General features: G+C 55.2%; 2 protein-coding genes across 3 annotated transcripts in view; one reads left to right on the top strand and one right to left on the bottom strand.

Moving 5' to 3' along the window:
• DNAH1 (dynein axonemal heavy chain 1) overlaps window positions 1–7008 on the top strand; it is a 72141-nt gene extending 65133 nt beyond the window's left edge. Inside the window, exons 65-79 of the mRNA XM_030283147.4 lie at window positions 29–224; window positions 425–576; window positions 1056–1252; window positions 1650–1794; window positions 2225–2383; window positions 2813–2944; window positions 3131–3301; window positions 3722–3901; window positions 3981–4157; window positions 4337–4507; window positions 4706–4836; window positions 5174–5318; window positions 5568–5774; window positions 6144–6378; window positions 6731–7008. Of these exons, the coding sequence (XP_030139007.4) occupies window positions 29–224; window positions 425–576; window positions 1056–1252; window positions 1650–1794; window positions 2225–2383; window positions 2813–2944; window positions 3131–3301; window positions 3722–3901; window positions 3981–4157; window positions 4337–4507; window positions 4706–4836; window positions 5174–5318; window positions 5568–5774; window positions 6144–6378; window positions 6731–6852 (2520 nt within the window). The 3' untranslated portion in view covers window positions 6853–7008. The remainder of the gene's footprint in view (window positions 1–28; window positions 225–424; window positions 577–1055; window positions 1253–1649; window positions 1795–2224; window positions 2384–2812; window positions 2945–3130; window positions 3302–3721; window positions 3902–3980; window positions 4158–4336; window positions 4508–4705; window positions 4837–5173; window positions 5319–5567; window positions 5775–6143; window positions 6379–6730) is intronic.
• Window positions 7009–7143: 135 nt separating this feature from the next.
• Window positions 7144–19134, bottom strand: BAP1 (BRCA1 associated deubiquitinase 1). Of its 2 annotated transcripts, none has more exons than XM_030283022.4 (17): window positions 18997–19134; window positions 16641–16670; window positions 16488–16542; window positions 15707–15839; window positions 15197–15316; window positions 14668–14729; window positions 14455–14597; window positions 13838–13916; window positions 13063–13186; window positions 12636–12753; window positions 12081–12268; window positions 11601–11734; window positions 10527–10999; window positions 10249–10406; window positions 9472–9564; window positions 8876–8948; window positions 7144–8595 (listed from the first exon to the last, which is right to left on the bottom strand). In XM_030283022.4, exons 1-17 carry the CDS (start codon window positions 19031–19033, stop codon window positions 8462–8464), a joined length of 2154 nt encoding a protein of 717 aa, XP_030138882.3. In that variant the 5' UTR covers window positions 19034–19134; the 3' UTR covers window positions 7144–8461. The 2 variants fall into 2 exon arrangements, with proteins under 2 accessions (XP_030138882.3, XP_030138883.3); XM_030283023.4 differs by having other exon boundaries at window positions 10303–10406.
• Between the last annotated feature and the right edge of the window lie 2537 nt (window positions 19135–21671).

Below are 21671 nucleotides of genomic sequence, written 5' to 3'. Positions count from 1 at the left end.
TAACCAGGACATGGCTTCTGTCCTCCAGGCCAAGGTGGCGGTGGCAGAGCAGACAGAGAAGGACATCAACATCACCCGCATGCAGTATGTGCCTGTGGCTGTCCGCTCGCAGATCCTCTACTTCTGTGTCTCAGACCTGTCCAACGTGGACCCCATGTACCAGTATTCACTCGAGTGGTTCCTCAACATCTTCCTCTTGGGGATCCGTAACTCTGAGAAAGCAGGTGCCTGCCCAGAGCAGCCCCTCCTCTCCCCTCCCTCACCCCACATCTGCAGCCGGTCTGCGTGTGAGAGCAGCCCCTGTCCTTCCCAGGCAGGGTGTGGGTGTGCCTCTGTGACCAGGAGCCCAGAGCTGACGTGGAGGGCACCCTCCACGTCCCCCATGGCACCTACCACCCTTGTCTGGTTGTTGCCTTTTTTTCAGACGAGCTGACGGAGCGGGTGGTGAACATCAACAACTACATCACCTTCAGTCTCTACTGCAACGTGTGCCGCAGCCTCTTCGAGAAGCACAAGCTCATGTTCGCCTTCCTGGTCAGCGCCCGGATCCTGATGAATGAGGGGCGGATCGATATGGTGAGCAAGTCACCCCAGTCCTGGAAGGGATCCCATCAGGGCAGCTCAAGCACAGCCTGTTGAGCCCCTAGAGCTGTGTGCTGTGTGGAAAAGGAGCCTTGTTTCCTGGGGTTAGTGACAGGCTTGGCAGCCTGCTGGACAAACACGGGGCCTCTGTCTTTATTCAGCTTTCAAACTGTTCTCTGTGTTTACATGCAGAGCTGCCTGAATCCCCTGCAGCTTTTGCCAGTTTGCTGCCAGACTGCTGCAAAGGTTAATGAGTTCAGAGGGAGCAGGCAGGGGTTAGAAGAGAGTGGCAGCTGAGCAGTCACTGTGTTCATCTCACCAGACCCTCCAACTCAGCTACTCCTTGACACACACACACCTGGCGGGAGAACAGCCAGAAGAATACTACAGGATTTTAATTGGATGTGGCACCCTGTGCCGTGGGCTCAGGTGGGTAGGCTATTATCCATGACCAAATCCTATCCTGTTCTCAGGATGAGTGGCGGTACCTGCTGTCAGGAGGGGCCATAAAGGAGATGAAGGACAACCCAGCTCCAGCCTGGCTGAACGAAAGAGCGTGGGGAGACATCCTGGCCTTAAGCAGCTTGAAGAATTTCTCTGGCTTTGACAACGATTTTGCAGCCAGCCTTGAAGGGTTCAGGACCATTTTTGACAGCCTCAGCCCTCACAGGCAAGTGTCCCCTGATTTGTCAGCTTAGCTCTACTGCACATGAAATCCCTGGGAGAGCAAGAGGAGCTGATACAGCCACAGTGCCTGCTCTGCTCCCAGTGCAGTGCCATGCAAGGGAAAGGATGAGGCACTGCCTTGTCTCCTCAGGGGTGACCACTGCCCGAGGCAGAGCCTTATCCCAATGCCCTATCCCAGCACTATTTGCTGCTTCCCCAGTGGAAGCAGTTCTGGCTTGCCTGCCTATGGCTTCAGAGCTACAGACAACAACCTCAGCCCCGGGACTGAAAGGTCCTTGTTCTTTATGAAGCCCCAATGGCTTCCTGCAGGCAACTTGGGTACTTCTTGTGGAGTGTGGGATCTGGCACATTCCCCAAAAATGCAGCTAATTGCTTTGCAGAGAGCCTTTGCCCGGGAAGTGGGAAGATGAGCTTGATGCCTTCCAGAAGCTGCTGGTTCTGCGGTGTCTGCGTGGAGACAAGGTCACCAACGCCATGCAGGACTTTGTGGTGCTGAACCTGGATCAGCGCTTCATCGAGCCGCAGGTAAGCAGCCAAGAGCAGGTGCTGGTGGGGACAGGAATGGAGCAGGAGGCCTCAAGCTTGTGATAAATGGGCCACCAATTGCAGTGAGGGTGCTTGTGCCCCTCTACAGCCACAGTGTTCCTCCCACAGACGGGGAAATACCTGTGTCTCAGATGAGGGATAGCCTTTCTGATGCCCACCGGTTAAACCACACTAGGAGGGGACAGATACAGTGTACAAGGAAGAGTTTGAATCACAAATGGGAAAGTGGTTCATGGCCTGACCAGAACGTGGCCAGAGGAGAGCTGTACATGGTTCTCACTGATCATGTTCCTGGCCTTGGCACCCAAGAGAACACTGAAGCCTTAGAGGAGAGCTGGAGCCAGGAGGGCTGAGGAGGTGCTGCATGGTTCCACTACGGCCTTCCCACTCTAAATAACTTCTGTTGCAGACCACTGACCTCTCAGTCGTGTTTAAGGAGTCCACTGCCACCACCCCCCTGGTGTTTGTGCTGTCCCCAGGCACTGACCCTGCTGCTGACCTCTACAAGTTTGCTGAAGAAATGAAATTCACACAAAAGCTCTCTGCCATTTCTCTGGGCCAAGGACAGGTAAGCTGTCAGTGCATACCTGGAACAGCGGTGTCCTGGCACTCGTATCAACCTCACCAAGCTCCAACTTGGTCAAACACTTGCAGCACTGTGAAAACACCCTCAGTGCCCTAGGGCCCTTACTCACCAACCTTCTGCTTCTACCTCCTTGGGGTGGGAGCTGCAGCAGCTCCCACTACAGTCCCTCTAACTTCCCAAATCCATCTGCAGTTTTTCTATTTCCTCCATCCTCCCTCACAGGCTTGTAAAAGCTGTAAAAAAACCTTTGCTTTGCCATCAAAGATCCAGCTGAGCCATGGTGGCAAAGCCAGGCCATAGTGCTGGACAGTGGTCCTTCCAGCCAGCTCCAGGGAGCTGCCTCTGTCCTGCTCAGCAGAACACAGCACACCATGGGAAGGGTCTCTGAGCTCTCCCCTTCTGCCTCTGCAGGGCCCCCGTGCTGAAGCCATGTTGCAGAGTGCCATGGAGCAGGGCAACTGGGTCTTCTTCCAGAACTGCCACCTGGCCCCCAGCTGGATGCCTTCACTGGAGAGACTCATCGAGGCCATTGACCCCAGCAAGGTGAGATGTTTTACTGAGCAGGGGCCCATGCTGAGGATAACAGGTAGGAGGCTGGAGCCTGGGAGGAGCCCAGCTCTAGTTCAGACCCATCTATAGGCTCCTTATAGAACCAGAGGGTCAGTGCAGGAGCAGCTGCAGGGGCTGTGTCTGCACCCTCTGAGCACTTGCTGCCTTCTGGACCACCAGGTGCATCCAGATTTCCGCCTCTGGCTCACCAGTCTACCGAGCAACCACTTCCCTGTGTCCATTCTCCAGAATGGCTCCAAGATGACCATCGAGCCTCCCCGTGGGGTCAAGGCCAACCTGCTCAAGTCCTACATTAGTTTCAGTGATGACTTCTTGAATTCTTGCTCCAAGGTAAGACCTAGGTTGTGCTTTGGCTTGGTGTCCACATTCTGTGCCTGTTCCAATCTATGCTTTCCACCTGGATGCTCCTCTCCAGGCATAGATCTTCCACCCCATTAGAGAATCCATGTGCTAGAGAAGGAGGTGCTTCTCATCAACTGACATCTGTGAAGGGCCACTTGAAAGTTTTACTTTGAGAAACAGAAGCAACAGTATTTTGGAGGCCTGGCATAAGGCACTTGGAGCTCTCTTTAAGCAAGGAGTGAACCATGGCCTTCCCCAGCACAGCAGCACTGACTGAGGTTTCCCCCCTCTCCAAGCTCCAGCTGGCACTCCTGAATTGGCACATTTGCTCTGCCAGGTCCCAGCAGGACCTGACTCCCTCCAAGGATGTCTCCTCCCAAGCTGAGCAACTCTCCCTGTTTCCCACAGGTCACAGAGTTTAAATCTTTGTTGCTGTCACTTTGCTTCTTCCATGGCAACATGCTGGAGAGGAGAAAGTTTGGGCCTCTGGGGTTCAATATCCCCTATGAGTTCACAGATGGAGACCTCCGCATCTGCATCAGTCAGCTGCACATGTTCTTGAACGAATATGCAGAAATTCCCTACAAGGTGAGAGAGCTGCCCCTCCTGCAAGGGAACAGGCTCATGATGCAGACACGGATCAGAACTGTGGTGGGGTCTCTTGCAGGTTCTGAAATACACAGCTGGGGAGATCAACTACGGCGGCCGTGTGACTGACGACTGGGACCGGCGCTGCATCATGAGCATTTTGGAAGATTTCTACAAACCTGAGGTTTTAAGTTCTGACTATGCCTACTCTGAATCAGGTATCTACAAGCAGATCAGTACATCTTCTGACCTCAATGTAAGTACTCAAGTCACAAATTGCAGCTCATAGATCCAGGGGGATTGTCACAGTGCAAAGGGGATCCCTCCTCTCTGAAATGCACTGCATTTTTAGGTCCCTGGGAGAATATAAGTTTGTAGGAACCTGGGGATCTTCAGCTGGTCTTGGTCTCAGAGACTGTGTGGATTCCTCTCCAGGGCTACCTCCAATACGTCAAGGGCCTGCCTCTTAACGACAGCCCGGAGCTCTTTGGTTTACACGACAATGCCGACATCACCTTCGCTCAGAACGAGACCTTTGCACTGCTGGGGGCCATTGCACAGCTGCAGCCCAAGACCATCACACTGGGAGGCCGCAGCAGGGAAGAGGTGGGTGCCCCAGGCCTGACAGTGCTCTGGCAGCCAGTGCCCAGTGTGGGCAGTGACCACAAGCACCAGCTCTCAGCAGGTGCCACCCTGCCTGCTGGGTGCCAGCAATGGCACTGCCATGCCAGCGTTAGCTCACCCCCTTCTCAGCAGCCATGGGGTGGATTAGAAGGATGCTGCTACTTGCTGCTTTCCTTCCAGATTGTGGAGGAGACCTCCAAGGACATCCTGGCAAAGCTGCCTGATCCCATGAATGTGCAGGAAGTGATCAACAAATACCCACTGCTCTATGAAGAATCCATGAACACAGTGCTGGTGCAGGAGGTGATCAGGTAAAACTCCTATGGGATGGCATCCTAGGGAACAGCAGAGATGTGCAGGCCCCTGCTGCCACCAACCTTTGGGGAACCTCAGTAATGAGCACAACAGTGGGGTTGGCAGTCACTCTTAACAACTGTGTTGTCCCAGCCAGGACCTTTGGCTGATTCTGTCTCCACCTGTAACAGTCAGCAATTTAGGGCTGGGGGAGCAGCTGTTGAAGAGGACTGGGGCTGGGAGTTACATGGAGGAGCTTCACTTGTGTGTAAAGATCCACACCCGCTCTGGGCAGGCAGTGGGTGATAAACCACTGGATGGAGTCACTCTGCTCCCTCTGCCCTTTCTCTGTAGGTACAACAAGCTCCTGGAGGAGGTTGCCTCAAGTCTGAAGGATTTGCTGAAAGCTCTCAAGGGCCTGGTTGTGATGTCTTCTCGGCTGGAGCTGATGGCCAGCAGTTTGTACAACAACACTGTTCCTGAAATATGGAATGCCAAGGTATGTGCCCCAGCCAGCCCAGCTGCCTGCCAGAGCTCACCCAAACCAGGAGTGGGTTATCAGCTGCTGCTGAGCTGGGCTGTCTCACATGGAGCTGGCTCTTGGTCCCCTGGCATGGAGATGTCTCCTGCCTAGTGCAGCTCCCAGTTGTTCCCAGCCCTGGGCTCTGGGCAGCTCTCAGCAGCTGAGGCACAAGCTCTAGGCTGTCCTTGACTGCATTGAGCACCTCCCTCTGTGGGTGTCCCACAGGCCTATCCGTCCCTGAAGCCATTGGCATCGTGGGTGAACGACTTGGTGCAGCGGATTGAATTCCTGCAGAACTGGATCAGCCATGGGATTCCCTCTGTGTTCTGGATCAGTGGATTCTTCTTCCCCCAGGCCTTCCTCACTGGGACACTGCAGAACTTTGCCAGGAAGTCTGTCATCTCCATCGACACCATCTCGTTTAGTTTCAAGGTCAGTAAATCAGGTGGACAGTCTGAATTTATTTGGAATCTCCTGCTAGAAGGCCACAAAGGCCCTGACCTGCCCAAGAGGTGAAGCCACCAGCCTACCGAGCTCCCTATGGCTCCATCATCCTCTTTGTGCTTGGATACACCCACCCACCCACTTTGCCAGACACCTCCCCAAGGCTGGCAGAGGCTTCTGCTTTCAGACCTGCTCACATCCCCCTCCACCAGCTCTGTCCCAGGCTGCCCCTCTGAGAGCTGGGCACGATCTCTCTTGGCGGTGCTGGCTTAACTTAGAGCTACTGAAGAGGCTTCTTGGGGCTGAGCCCCCGGGGACACGCCTTGAGCGAGGCCCCGGTGGCCTCTCCCATGGCAGGTCATGAAGGAGTCGGTGAAGGAGCTGACGCGCCAGCCCAACGTGGGCTGCTACATCCACGGCTTGTTCCTGGAGGGCGCCCGCTGGGACGCTGCTGAGGGGAAGCTGGCGGAGTCCCGCCCCAAGGAGCTCTACACGGAGATGGCTGTCATCTGGCTGGTGCCTATCCCCAACCGCAAGCCTCCAGAGTCCGGCTCCTACCTGTGCCCCATCTACAAGACTCTCACTCGAGCAGGTAGGTGCCCTAAAGGCAGACTTCCAGAAGCACAGGAGCAGCTAGGAGGAGGGGCAGTAGGGAGTTCCTCCTGCCATACATGGGAGTAGAGCAAGGCACTGTTCACAGTGGCCAGCCAAGGAGAAAAGATTTCTCCTGCTGTGGTTGAGATGGAGGAGCCAGGCACCCTGGCTCTACAGCAGTGCCCACGGCCAGGCTCCCCTCAAGCCCACAGGCCTGTTTCCCCCAGCCCTGTCAGCCAGTCATTGGGCTTAGAGTGGAGAAAAGGGCTCCTGGATGGGGTCACTTGTCTGAGATCCCCTGGTCAGTGTGCAGCAGCAGCACCCTCTCGCCCTTGCTTTCCCCATTACAGGCACGTTGTCAACAACGGGCCACTCCACCAACTACGTGATTGCTGTGGAGATCCCTACGGACAAGCCAGAGAAGCACTGGATCAAACGGGGCACAGCCTTGATCTGTGCCCTGGACTTTTAGCCAGCAAATGCAGTGAGCCAGCCCAGAACCCAGAACCCCACTGCAGCTGAGGGCCTGGGTCGGGCTGCTGCCCCTCTCTCCTCCTGCCCTCCTTCTGTTGAGGTGAGTCCTGCCCTTCCCCTGTTGAGGTGTGTCAATAAATGGAGCCTGGTGTCATTGCACTGCCCATGATTACTTCAAATCTGCACCATAAAAGAGCAGCCAGCAGGGATAACAGGGCCTGGAGCTGGCATGTGGTGCTCCCAGCCCCGCTGCCCCCCACCCCCTTCCCTCACACAACTCTTCTGTGGCTGGCCATTACAGGATAGCTTTATTCCTTTAGACAGATCCATTATTTACAGCACTTGATATTAGACACAGCAAGAGACAGAAGGATTTTCTTTCCTTCAACAAATACCAAAAGAACTATTTCATTCCATAGTCAAAATCTGCACACGTATTGAAAAAATTCAGTCCTCTCCTGTGGCAGCTCCACCCCAGGACAGCGCTGGAGAGCAGTGCTCACCTCTGGTATCTCAGATTTCTGCCAGGCTCCTGGGGGCTGGCAGGAGGCAGCCAGGCTGTACCAGCAAGCTCTGGTTAGCAGCCAGCCAGGGGGAAGAGATGTGCGTTCGCTCTGCTGCTGCCCCCATCCCACCTCCACCATTACAGCAATCAGCCACATCTCCCCTTACCAAGAGACTTCACCAAGCCACAGGCAGTGTCCACCCTCATGCCATGCCCAGCACCACCAAGGCCACCATGTGCACCTGGTCTGATCATAATTCATAGGGTTTTTCTGGGGCCTGGTGCAATGCTGTGTAACCCACAGGCATTGCCAGGGCCACAGAGCTGGTCCCAAGGAGAGCAGCCAGGGCAGCAAGAGGCACAGGCCACCCCCAGCACCACCACAGAAGGCTGGGGACAAGGCCCAGCTACACAGACAAGTCTACCCACCCTCATCCAGCAACAGAGCTGCCGTGGCCCACTGGGGAGCCAAGCTACATGGGGAAGGTGTCACCTTCCCCAGGAGCTCAGCCAGCACTGGGCACTGGGCAGTGCAGCATGGGGTGGGTGCAGAAGCAGCCCTGTCCTAGAGCCACCTTGCCAAGAATGGCCAAAGTCTGGGTTAAGACCAAAAATGAGTTTGGGGAAGGGGGGAGAAGGATAGAAAACACAGACATGAACATCCCAGGGAAGCACGGAACTGAAGGCCCAGATGCTGGAGGACACAAGCCACAGCCAGCTGCGGCCAGTACAGCCTCACATGGGCATTGCCAGCGTTCCCACAATGCCAGACCCATCCCCAGCTGCGTGGGCTCTTTCCTCCAGTCACATCCTCAGCCAGGGTGCTGAGACAGAGCTGGTAACATCTGGCTGCTGCCATGGCATGGTCAGGCAGCTGAGCACTCCAGACTTTCCTTCTGCTGCAGGGACTCCTCCAGACAGGTCTTGCCTTTCACAGCTTAGGCACAGAGAAAAACCCGATTTCCCTTTTTCCCCAGGCTCCACCTGGGCAGAAGGCTTGTCACTGTGGTCCCTCTTCCTTGGGCAAAAGGTAACATAGATCCAAGTACCAGTGCCCAAAGCCACAAAGCCCAACAGCTGTTTCCCAGTCTTGGCTCTGCGGCTACTGGCGCTTGGCTTTGTAGGGGCGCGAGCGTTTCCGGCGGTCCGGCTTCCTCTGCTTGTGCAGGCGGCCGATGCTGACTCCCTGCCGCCTGCGCACCGAGATGTTCTGCTCCACGAGGCTGGCGAGCATGCCTGCAGGGAGAGCACACACACGGGCCTGGAGGGCTGGGACTACCCATGCCAGAGGGCAGCCCTGCCTCTCTCACTCAAAAGCCATCAATGGGCACCTCTTGGGACTATAAAATGGAAGGAGCAAGCAGAGATCTGTGGCTCCCCAGATGGAGCGTCAGCCTGTGCCCCAAGCCCGGCCTAAACAGGGAGCCAGACAAGGTGAGCAGCCCAGGCTCCCAGCTGCTGCCCCACCACACTCAGTGCAGCTCCCCAAACCCTTTGCCCTTTGAGCATGGCTCACCTTCCTGGGCCAGCATGGATATGAAGGTACAGATGAACTCGTCATAGTTGTGGGTTCTCCTCTGGTCATCGATCTACAAAGAGACAAATCCACAAATAAGCCACAAGCAGGGGGCAGGGAGAAGGGAGAATTCAAGCTTAACAGGGGACAAAGAACTGGCATGCCTGGCCCAGCCCACAGACTAGGCAGAATGAAGCAGGAAGGGACCCACTTCCCAGCCTATCTTGGGCCAGTGCAAAACTGGGACTGTCTGCATCCCAGTCCAGATGCCAGCATGTTCCACAAAGAACAGCTAGGAAGAGGTGAAGGTGGGCAGGGGAGGTATCTCTGCTGATTCCCCCCTGCCTCCTGTCAGTGCTGATGTTCATCCCAGCACTGTATCACCCTCCCCCAGGCTGCCAGTGCTGGCCCAGGGCTGTAGTCTGTCCCGGTAACAGGTCTGCCCCACTGGGCTGTTTGGTAACAGGGAAGAGGCTCTGAATGCTCCTCATCACCATTCTCAGTTGAACCACCCTCCCTCCATTTTCACATAAAACCACCCCAGACAAAAGCCTGTGGGCAGCTAAATCAGCAGTGCCAACAAGCCAGCAGCACACCTTGAATTTCTTCCTCTTCTCTACCTCCTCCTTCAGGCAGGCCTCATAGTTTGCAATCTCTGCTTCCACACACTTGAGCAGCGCCAGCAGCTCCTACCGGGGATCAAGCAGACCAACCATGAGCATGGACCCAGCCAGGAGCCAGCAGGGTGAGCTGGCAGGTGCTCATCTCTGTGCTAGGAGAGGGATGATTCATCAAAGGAAAAACAGTCGCCAGGGGAAAACAAGGAGATCAGTTCATTGTTGGGAATTCACCATGGCTAATCCCAGGGGAAGTCGGTTCTGCCCCAGCCCCAAGGTTTTGGGACAGGGGAAGGGCTGCCTGTGTGCCAGAATCCACCTCCCCCACCCAGGGCCTGGTTCCCCTCAAAAACAAAATCTGAAGAATTCTCTTTGGAATAGCAGTTTCTACCCAGCTCTCCTCCAGGCAGCCCTTGGTGCACTTGTGCTGCCTGAGCCTCGTTCTGCCCCTAGCTGGAGGGCACAAACAGGCTGTGAAGTTACCGCAGGCTGGACTTGGGGTCCCACCAGCTCCTGGCCCAGAAAGGAGCACAGCAAGCTGAACATCTCAGCTACAGAGACGGGGTCTGTGCCCACTACCAAAGCAAAGGTCCCCGAGATGACGCAAGGCACAAAACCTGCACTGCCCTGTGCCTCGAGGCACGGCTGCGACGACACGCGAGGGGACACCGTGCACATGCAGTTCAGTCACTGCCAGCGCTGCTGCGCCTCCAGGTGAGCTCCACGTTCCCAGGGCTGTCGCAGCACAAAACTCACCTTGGGAGAATACTTTTCCCCCCCAGGGTGATCACTGGTCCTGCCAAGTCCCACCTTCTCTTTGCTGTCACTGGCCTCACTGCCCTCCTTCTCCTCCAGTTTGATCGCAACCGGGGCCTCTTCACCGGGTTTGATTGAAGAGGGAGAGTTTTTCCCATCTACACACAGGGGAAGGAAGTGTTAGGAGCCACCACAAAGGACTGGCATCCACCCCTGAAGTCAAAGGACACTGTCCTGTCACCCCAGGCAAGACACCACACCCCTAAAGCACCACTCACCTGCAGCAGCCAGCGGGCAGAAGACCCCATCGTCGGTGAGGTGCAGCAGCCCTGAGCTGACAACGGGCCCCAGGTCCCTGACAGCCCGGTTGTAGCGCATGCAGTCCAGGCGCAGCAGCCCGTCCTCCTCGCCGAACAGCACCTTGGAGATGTGCGAGGTGACGGGGCTGGAGGGGCGCGTGGGGTTGGCCGAGCGGATGGGAGAGCGCAGCGGGGAGTTGAAGGCGCTGCCGATCTCGGAGGCCGTGTCCGTGCTCTCGTTGCTGGGGGTGGGGGAGGGCTGGGAGTGGGTGACCACTGCCACGGCAGCACCCCCGCCGCTCGTCTTGATGGACAGGGGAATGGAAAGATCCTTTTGAGATTCCTTCAGCTTCTCAGCCAGGACGTTGATGGTGTTGGGCTGCAGGACAGAGAGCTGGCCATCTGCAGCCCCTGCCACGTGCTCTTGCTTCACTTGCCCTTTCCTCTTGTACCTGCCCAGAAACACAGCAGGGAAGGTGATTAGCTGGTGGAAAGAGGTGGGGGCCCACCATGGACACTGCCAGCTCTGTGCTCAGCAGTCCAGGCTGCCTGCTGGCATGAAACAAGGTCTGAAAGACTTCAGCATCACCCCCAGTGCCACTGGCTTCTCTTGCAACACCTCAGCACCACTGAGCCACTCAGGCCCAGGGAACCCTACACTGCTGGGGGACACAGGGTGCTGTGTAACCCCTGCTCTTCTTCCAAAGCCCCCAGTGCTCCCTTGCTGTGACCCAAACTTCCTGGCCTCAGCAGCAGTCCAAGCACACCAACACTGTCACCAGGAGCTGAACTGGCAATCAGCACTGTGGAACCAAGGCTCCTCAAAGCCCCAAAGCCTGCTGCCAGTACACAGTTACTCTCAGAGCAGCTGAAATTCAGAGTTGGCTGTAAAGAGCTACAGTAGGACTTTACAAAACCTAGTGAGTGAAAGTAAAATAGCAGGTGAAGAGAAGAATGGAATTATCAAGATCTAAGGAAGGAGGTTAGGGAAGTCCTCGCTGATGGTTCTGCAAATGTCAGCTCCTGTCCCCTACCCACAGTTCAAGCTGTCACCTGATGGCTGAGTTGGTGCTACGAACTTCCTCCTCATCATCATCATCATAGTCATCCTCATCATCCGAGTACTGCTGGTGCTGTCGGACTGGGACCCGGTTGCGACCCACTCCTGCCGCAAGGTCTTCCTCCTCCTGCAACACACCATTGCTGAAGGCCTGCAGGCAGCAGGGCAAGGAGGAAGAACCCACTGGACTCATCCTTGGTTCGGCCCAACACCAGGACTTGGCTCTTTTGAGAGGAAACAGGAACCTTTCCCTATTTTTGCTCAGTTTACACACATTAAGGTAAACCTCCTTTGTCAGGTCAGTCTTTATTTACCCTCTCCCCTCCCAGCCGGGGTTAGTGCTGGGCCAGGCTGGCTGCAAGGCAGGGCTGGGCTTAGGCCAGCTGACAGCTGTGGTCCCACAGAGGGGAGGGACTGCAGGCACAGAGCTCAGCTTGAATCAGGTGTGCCGCTAGCCTGGCGCTTCAGCCTACCTGCATGGGGGACTTGGCATAGTTGTGGTTATCCAGGAAGGCTGGCAGTCTCTGCACAATGGGGTTGGGGTTTGCTGGAGGGGCCCCATTGATGCCGCTCACTGCTGTCTTTGGCACCGGTTTGGATTTGCTGGGTGGGCTCTGTGTGGCCGTGGGGTGGCCCTGGCTGGTGGGTTCATCGGTGCCATCTGCCATACAAGCACAGCACAGCCTTTTATTACCATCACCTTTTACTCCATGTCCTCTACCACCCCTTACTCACCCAGGTGAGAGAAGAGCTCTTGCACCCTCCCGGACCACCACAACCACCTCCATCTGTCACAGGTATCCCCAAGCTGCCGCCCTCCCACTTGCAAGCTTCGCACCCTCCAACACAGCCCCAGACACACAGGCATCACCATACCCCAGCACAGTGCACATGGAGCAGGGCTCGCAGAAAAGAAAGTGAAGCTGACAATAAAACTGCCCCAAGCCCAGGTCAGCCAGCTGTTGTCACCACCCTGTGCTCACTCCGTGGCAGGCCAGGCTGGCAACACTGCTGGTACAAGGTCCTACCTGGATGAGTGCTCTCTGGAGTCACGGTCTTGCTGCTGGCTGGCTTTGCCTCTTCACCAGGCTGAGACTCCTGAGACTTCTGGGTCTGGATCAGCTCAGGCTGAGTTACTCGGATAAGCTTTAAAGCAAATGACATAGAAGCTGCATGCTGGACCAGCAATGACCCAAACCACATCCTTCCCGCTCAAGCACTGCAAAGCTCTTGAGGGTGAGCAAACACCAAGTGCCCAGGCACACAAACAACACAGGTGAACCACCTCCCAGATGAGCGGCAATGGCCAAGCAGTGAGGCTATGTCCTCTTCCCATAAGAATTTTCCCAAGGCCAAACAAAACCCATAAAACCAGGGCCCTGACAGCATAAGTAGATGGCCTGAAAAAGCCTATTCCCCCCACCAGTCTTGCACTCAGGGTCTGGGCTGTCCTACCTGCTGCAAGGCCTCCAGCACAGTCTGGCGGTTCATCTTCAGGATGTGCAGTTTGGACTCGTACTTCATCCTCCGGTCAGGCACCACGGCCATCAGGTTGAAGCGGATGTCATGGTACGGCTCCCTGCAGGAAGGGCAGCAGCCCTCAGCCACAGGATCGTGGTGACAGCCTTATCCCCACCTCCTGCCCAGGCATTTAACACCAACACACCCAAGGCTTCTCCCCAAAACCAAGTCAACTTCACAGCAGCCGATGAAGCAGTATAAGGTTTCTTCAGCTACCACACAGTAGACTCTCAGAGTCACAGGTTAGCTAAGGTGGGAAGAGACCCATGAGAGTCATCTGCTCCAGTCCCTGCTCCAGCAGTATCACCCAGAACTGGTCACAGGACAACATCCAGACAGCTTCTGAATAGCTCCAGAGATGGAGATGCCGCAACATCTTTAGGTAACCTATGCCAGTGCTGTCACCCTCATGCCCAAGCATCCAAGAGGCCCAGCTCAGGACCAGAAGCACCACTCCTCCTCCTATGGACTTGAACTAACACAGACTAACCAGGCCACTCTTAATGCTGTGCAGCATTTGCAGGGACTCTGCATCACACAGGGAATGCAGGCTCTGCAGGCAAGAGAAGGAAAGGGGCAGAGCACCTGCACCTCTCCATAGGCAACCTCCACCCCCACTTCCACAACCTGCCACTCAGAAACCACAGTACAAATAATCCAGGGGAATATGGCAAGGGGCCAGTGCTTGCCCCATGGGCCAGGACATTACCCTGCAGTGGCCAGGCCAATGCGCTCCATGATCACTCTCCTGGCTTTGTCCGTCCATTCCTCGTCATCTGCCCATGGCCCTGTGATAACAAGACACAGCTGGACTTAGCAAAGCAGGCCATGCTTAAGTAAACCAAGTATATGAAATGGGTTCCTTACCAAAGGGACTGGCAGATAGAAACCTGGCAGGGATTAATAACTGCCTGAATGACAGAATGGTCAAGTTGTAAGAGAAGGGAGTAACCAGGGCAGCCCAGTGGGATCTGTTTGAACCAGTTGTCTCAACACACCATGGTTATTTGGCACAAGGAGAGAGTGAGGAGACAAATTATCCTTGTTATATAAAGTTATTCCAGAGCTGAAGGACCTTATGGCCCTGAGCAACTGGAAGGAAAAACAAAAGCAATGCATTTAAAAACAACTGCTTTCTAGGCACAGTCCCCAGCACACAGGCTCCAAAATTAGCTGTCAAAACTCAGGACAAATCTGGGAGCCATTGGAGTCTGAGAGCCAACACTAACGCTGGTTTAACACTAAGAGGCAATGAAAAACAATACACTGGGACACACCAGCGTGCTGTTCACCTGTGTCAACAAGCAGGGACAGATGGGCTCTTACCGTGGTCAATGGGATAGACCTTCAGCCCGTCCAGCTCAAAGAGCCGTCCCTTGATGGGGACATAGCTGACAAAATGAAAAGCCTCCATGGTCCGCACTGCGCTGATCCCGTTCTGCTTCTCCGGCAAGTGCCGTGGCTCTGGCCTGCGAGGGAGAGAGGCCATGGAGAGTCTGCCTCTTCCAAAAAAAGGCAGCTGCAGACACCCCCACTCACCTGGCATGGCTGTTGTGGGCCTTGGCCAGCTCCGGGGCGTTGCCGATGGCATAGCCTTTGCTCTGCAGCCAACAGCAAGAGAGAACAGCTGAGAAGTGACAGGGAACAAATAAAATGCTTCACCTTCCCACCCCCTCCCTCCATCTACCCACAGGACCAGGACAGAAACCCTCAGGCACATCCCCTACTCTTCTGAGTTACAGGTGAAGTCCAAGATGGAAAAAGCACACAATTTCTACTGAATAAATTACAGCTGGTGAAAAACAGACTTCACAATAGGTCTGAAGGGAGGAGGACTTCTGATTACAGGAAGTAACATGACAGAAGGCTCTGAGCTGTGCCCAGCCTAAGGGGACCAAGGCTCTGAGCAAGGCAAGACAGGAATATGAGAGAGAAGAGACAATCCTGGTGCAATGTGCAGCCACAGAGGGCAGGGAAGGATGCTCATGAAGAGCATCACCCCAAGAGGGGAGCAAGAGGCAGAGCCACCTGTGCCACCCCTGCACAGTCCTGCCCGACCTGCCCCTACCTCAGGGCTAAAGCCTTTGGTGAAATCCTTCATGCGGCTCAAGGTGGGACCCAGATCGACATTGTTGCAGTTCAGGAGGACGCTCAGCAGGGCATGGGTGGCACAGGAATTGGGGATCAGCTAAAGAGTAACACAAAGACCAACTTAACCAGCAGGAACAAGGCAGCCTTTCAACAACCCCTGTGTTGACAATAATAACTGAAAGCACTGATGCAAGAACCATCAGCACTTGTGAGAGCAGCGAACCGACCTCAGCTCTCACAGGAAGAAGGGAAATCAGTATCACTGAGTGACCCTCACCATGCCCCATGAGCATCTGCTCACAGTACAGGCCACAGTCTCCCAGCCCTCACTGGATTCCCTCCAACCTGGAGCTCAGGGAAGACACTCCCAGGAAACAGGAGTTGCCCTCACGATCAGCAAGATCAGCACAGCCTCTGAGTACCACATTGCTTCCCTGAGGTGTCACAGGAGACACCCACACACACTTTTCCCCGGCCTGGAGCCCACCTGGTGAGCAAAGAACATGTTATTGACGATGTCATCGTCGATCACCGACGTCTCATCCACCAGTGTGGAGACCTTCCGGCGGGACCGGCGCTCCTCAATCCACTTGAACAGGAAGATGAACCCATACACGGGGCTGCAGAGAGAAAGCAGCAGCTGCAGAGCTTTGGACCAACCACACCCGTGGGGCTGCTCTGCCCAGCATCACAAACCTTCTGTTTCACAGGCAGAGCAAAGAGAGAGAAAAAGCAGAACCACCAGTGCCATCTTTTTGGCAGTGACCATCCCTGCCACAATCGTCCCAGCCCCACACTACTGAGGACACTCCTGCCCTGATGCTCCAGGCTCAGCCTACAACCAAGCTTGAAAACTTTGAAAACAGTCTTTTAAGAGGCTGAAGACAAAGAAATGGGAAAATCCCCTCTGGACACTGACTGACCTGCAGTGCTTGGCCACTGACTGACCCTCCTTTTACACTTACCTTGGATTCATTCTTGAGGGAAATTCAGCAATGGCTTTTAAGAAGCGACAGCCTCAAAGCCTTTTCACAGCACCAGGACAGGGAGAAAACTCACACTGCAACCACACCATCTCTCCATGGTGAGAGGGAGATAAATCCCTTGTAGGATGTGCCCCCCCTGCCCCAAACCTGGTCCATCACTTACAGCTCTGACCTCCATGACAGACAAGCTCACACAGGCCCCTCTGAACACCTGGCAATGAGTTACCAGGCCCACAGACCACTCTGCTTAGCACAACTCACACTCCCAGGCCTCTGACTCACCCTTGGCATTTGCTCTGCAGATCATAAATCTCCTCAACCTGCACTCCCTTGACCCCTGCAGACAAAGGAGAGAAGCTGGTGTAAGGCCCACCAGAAAGGACAGGGTAATTTCAGCCACAAAACCGATTTCTCAGAAAGGTTTCTAGGACTTACCAAAATCTTCAACCAGGAGCGTGAAAAGACCTGAAAAGAACAAAATCAACAGGTTACTTCTGGCTGAAGAGAGCAGAGAGGAAATCCACCATCGTCATCCCCTGAGAGTCCCACATGGTGCCAGGCCAAGGCACAGCCAGAAAATCCACAGCAGAGTGGCACCAGGATCACACCGAGTCCCAGCAGTGGGGCTGTTGAGCTCAGAGGTGCTCCAACTCCCTTCACCCCTCCATCCCCAATCATCCTCTTCCTCAAGAGAACCTGAACCAACTCCTTCCTGCCAGAGCCCACTGCAGATGGTTTGCCAAGTCAGCAGCAGCAGCAGGGAGCACCTAAATGACACACACACACTTGTAACCAGAGAGGAAAATGACTGAAGATGTCACAAAATATTTTTAAAAACTATCATTTCTGTTCATGTTATTGAAAGCCAGTGAGGGGAAATCCAGATCACAGCAACAGGTCTGCAGGGAAGCCTGAGGGTTGAAAGAAGCTCATCTTCATCTCCCTGTCTCTTTGGGGGAACCAAATCCAACAGCCTGTCTCCAGTGGCTACAAAATTCAGGAGGACATAAGCAGGGACAGAGAGACAACCACAAGAAAACAAGGATTATCAGACATCAACAACTGAGCAGCAGCTGCCACTCTGATGCTGGAGCAGAGGCAGTCAAGCCCAACTTTCAGGCAGGCACTCTGCATGTGGAGTAAGCAAGTTCCAGACTGGAATAACAAATCTGCTTTTTTAGCACCCTTAGAAAGGCTGCTGAAAGCCTGGGAGGAAGTCCAGGGAATACCAATACGAAGGATTAAATCCAGAGAAACTTCCCTGTAAGCAATGGATTTAAGGACCCTGATGTATGTGGCTCAATTAAGGAGAGCCCAAGGGGCTTCAACACTAAAGTTGAAATGATTAAAACAGGGAGGAAATTCCTGGGAGCAAAAAGTCTTCATTAATTTAGCAGAAAACACTGTATTTCTTACAAAATTGTCAGTGAGAAGAAATATGCTGTGGAAATAACATGCTTCAAACCAGTGTGAGGCCAGGCCATCACACCAAACTCCATCCCCTTCCTGGTCCCTTCCAACCCCACTTTTTTCTCTGGCATATTTCAATATTTCATTTTACCTCAGCATCCACAGAAGGCACAGACCTGCTGCTGACACCTCTCCTGGCACACTCCAACACCCACACCACATTCTGTGGGTGGGCTGGACACATTCTGATGTCCACAAGCACACACAACACTATGCCAGCAGCCTGGATGTCCCCAAGGCTCTCTTCCCCACCCAGCAGCCAGCCCAAACCTGGATCTACCAACCCTTCCTGACCACCAAAGCACCCAGAGATTTCACCCCAAGCCCCCAGCAGAGCCAGTGGGAAGATATTCAGCTAGTGAGATGTGCTGGAAGCTGAGAGCAGCACACAGTCACTCCTGACATCTGTCCCAGCTGCCACCCCTGCAGCCAAACTGCCACATAGCCTAAAAAACCTGCCTCTGCCCAGACAGATTGTCCCCCAGGCAAATAACTTTCCTTCCCAGCCGTGAGAATCCAAACCATGTCCTGGGCCTTTCTGCCGTGATGAAAGCCAGGAGGGGAATAATTTCAGCATTTTCCAAGTACCAGTAAGGAGAATAAAGAGCAGCAAAACTGGGGGTGACTGGGACACCAACACCAGACAAAATCCTTTGCTGAGCGCAAAAGACAAGGATAATTCCAGAAGTCAAATTTCCTCACCCACAGCCCCAAAAACTCACCACCCCATCCTAGAGAGCAGCTCCCAGCCTTACACAGGACAATCCCATTCCACACTACAGCGACTCAGAGGGTTAAAGCAACATTTCAGACAACAGCAGCTTTGGCCCTGAAATCCCGACCCATGAAACAACTCCATCACTCCGCCACAGAACCCACGCCAAGGCAGCGGCCAGGGACACCCGTGACCGTCCTGCTCCCGGCTTCCCCATGCCGGCCTCTCCTGCACCCTCCTGCTCTAGGTCTGCACCCCACATCTCAGTCCCCAAAACTCCACCTGTACACCCACACCGCCACAACTTCACCCATCACCCACAGCCCCCCAAAACTTCACCTGCACGCCCCTCCAAACTTCACCAGTTCCCCTCCCATCCCAGCCCCCCCAAAACTCCACCCGTGCACCACAACCACCCCCAAAACTCCAGCCGTGCACCACAACCACCCCCAAAACTCCACCCGTGCCCCTCACAGCCCCAGCCTGCCCCTTGCAGCCTCCCTCACCCGTCCCCCACGTCCCCCCCAGCCAGGCCGCGCAGGCCGTGTGTCCCTGGGAGCCCCGGGCCGTGCTCGGCCCGTCCCCAGGCGCGGTGCCGGCGCTCACCGGGGTCGCTCTCCAGCTCCAGCCAGCCTTTATTCATCTTCCCGCGGGCCGGGCCGCGCCGCCATGTCCGGCCCCACTGCGGGCCCCGCCGTCGCTCGCGGCCGTGCGTCACGGCGCGGTGACGTCACGGGGCGCGCGCAGAGCGCGGGAACGCCGCCGCTGCCGCCCGCGGGGCGCGGCGCTCCCGCTGCTGTCGGTACCTGTTATAATGTTGGCTTTTCGCACGCGTCAGAGTGGATTTCGCCTGTGTGGTGCTAAACTACACTTGTTGTAAAGATACGGTTTTCATTTCTGTGGTTAATTAAGCTGGGTGAAACAGCTGATGTAAGTATGCTTGTGTGGGATAACAGCCAATGGACACAGGATGAGGGCACCTGTACAGATCTGCCAACCATCAGCGCTCACCCTCTGATGGCACGGCGGGCCGCGCTCCAAAAACTGCAGGTGATGATAAAAAAGAACTAAAACCACTACCAAGCAATACACATGCTCTAAAAAGGTGGAACTGAGGTGGAGCTGTGCTAAACAGTTATTGGAATATGTAAAATAGCTTGAGGAAAAGTTTACTATGCATAATTGCTTATGAATATGTAACAGGCTGATGCCATGGCAGTGGTATATAAGGGGTGTTTCCAAGATAGCAGGTGTGCTTTTGGCTAAGACACACCCAGCCATAAAAATCTTTGTTTTATGGTCTTTGTCTTCTATTGTCCTCTATTAAACTTTAAACTTTCACAGGAGAGTGAACATGTTTTCACATTCTTTCTGGTATAGCATGTACAGGAAGGATGGATGTCTAGAGTTTATTATCTCTAAAGCAATATGGTTTGTCACATCTCACTCCTCTGTGTTTTCTGGTGACTGATTTCCAGCCTCTCTTCTCTCCCTTTCCTCACTGTATGCTGCTACTTCCCTTTATTGTCTGGGGAATTTAGCTATTAGCACACGCTCACCAACTTTATGCCTGTAATTCTGTAGACATTGTGGTACTCGAATACTTGTTCAGTTCTGCCCCTGTGCCTCAAGGACGATGTGCTCACTGTAACACTTCACAGCACTGCCGGGGGCCGAGGCCTCTGCCGGAATTTGCAGCATCCAGGGCTGTTGGATGGCTAGTGCTCGTTAGAGGGGCTCTGAAAATCTTCATGTTGGGGGGAAAGAAATAGCAGGAAAAATTGTGTGGGTGCATCTGCCTGGTGGGGTTGTGTTGTTTGTCTGTGGGGTTGTTTGGGGATGATGATGGGGCTCAGGCTCAGCAGCCTGCCCTGTTGATGAGGGGCTGTACTGCCCAGCCTCTCCTCCCAAGCAGCTACAGACTAAATGAGAGGCACAGTCATAAGCTCCACCGGGGGAGGTTCATGCTGGACATCAGGAAGGATTTCTTCACAGCAGAGGTGATCAGGCATTGGAACAGGCTGCTCGGGGAGATGTGGGGTCACTGTCCCTGGAGGTGTCCAGGGCTAGGCTGGCTGTGGTCTGGTGCCAGGGCAGTGTCGGGTCACAGGGGTGATGTCGGGGGTCTCCTCCAGCCCCGGGGGTTCTGTGGCTGTGTGCCGGGCTGTGAGGGCTGCTGCCGGGGCTGACCTGGCCAGAGCTCCCTTTGGCCGCCCCGGGGGCTGGCAGGCTGCCAGGGCGAGCTGCTGCCCTGCTCTGCACTTCCTTAGGAAGCGTGGTAAAAATAGGAGCTCTTTGTTCTCCGGCCGTTCCCAGGCCCGGCCCGGCGCTCCCCTCACGCCGCTCCCGCCCCAGGCCCGGGCAGGAGTCGCTGCCCCGCACACACCGAGGTGCTGGGGCTGCCCGGGCGCTGTCTCCTTCCACCCCCCGGGCCGTGAGGGTGTGTTCCTGGTTGCTCAGCCCCTGAAGTTTCTAGGGACGCAGGTTGCCCCAGTTGGCTGGTGATGAGCAGAGACAAGGCTGGAAGCCTGCAGAATGCTGTGTGCAGCCCTGACAGAATCTCTCCTGCTGCAGCCTTAGTGGTAAATCTACCCAGGAGGACTGGGTTCAGCCACCCCAGAGATTTACTGGGAGCAGGCACAAAACCCCCCCAAAAGAGGGGACTATTTAGGTGACTGCTTGCTTCTGGTCTCTGTTCCTGCTCAATTTGAAGCACTGTTGGCCCCCGTGCCACCTCCAGCCTGTCACAATTCACCTCAAGGCCAGGTCCCAAACACAGCAGAGCCCTCAGGCCCCTCTCGGTGCCTCCCCCGCCGTGGCAGCCCAGCCCCTGCTCTGTGGGGCACTCGGGGCAGAAGGGTGCACAGCTCTGTGCAGCACTGCAGAGCTGGTTAATCCAGGCCCTGAGGAATCAGGCTCCTGTCTCATTTCTGGCTTTTCACCCAGCTCCCTCCTTGTCTCTGCTTGTTGGCTGTTCACCTGTGCCCCCCAGGCCTGCAATTACCAAATCCATATGCTTGGCTCCTGTCTGGCCCCAGCGCTACCCACACCACTCCCCTCCCTGCAGAAAATGTGCCAGCCTGCCAGCCCCACCACAGCTCCCCCATCCCAGGAGATACACGGAGTTTGCAGGAGAGGTGGGACAGGGAGCAGGAGAAGAGGGCCTGGACCCCCAGCCCGTCTCCGTGGGATGGGGCAGCGCTGCTGAGGGACTTTGCTCCCGGGGAGCTGCTGCTGCAAGCACAAACACACAGGGAGGAGAGATGATATCACGACCTGGC

This window comes from Taeniopygia guttata, chromosome 12, assembly GCF_048771995.1.
Source record: "Taeniopygia guttata chromosome 12, bTaeGut7.mat, whole genome shotgun sequence".
NCBI classification, from domain to species: Eukaryota; Metazoa; Chordata; class Aves; order Passeriformes; family Estrildidae; genus Taeniopygia; species Taeniopygia guttata.
This window is presented reverse-complemented; position numbering and strand designations above follow the sequence as displayed.

Bases quoted from the DNA above. Each gene is read 5' to 3' on its own strand.
- BAP1 (XM_030283022.4), bottom strand. From the start codon at position 19,033: ATGAATAAAGGCTGGCTGGAGCTGGAGAGCGACCCCG. The intron at 16,671-18,996 runs GTGAGCGCCGGC...TGTTCTTTTCAG, and splicing joins GGAGCTGGAGAGCGACCCCG to GTCTTTTCACGCTCCTGGTT. The intron at 9,565-10,248 runs GTGAGTTTTGTG...GATCCCCGGTAG, and splicing joins GGGAAAAGTATTCTCCCAAG to GAGCTGCTGGCGCTGCTCAA.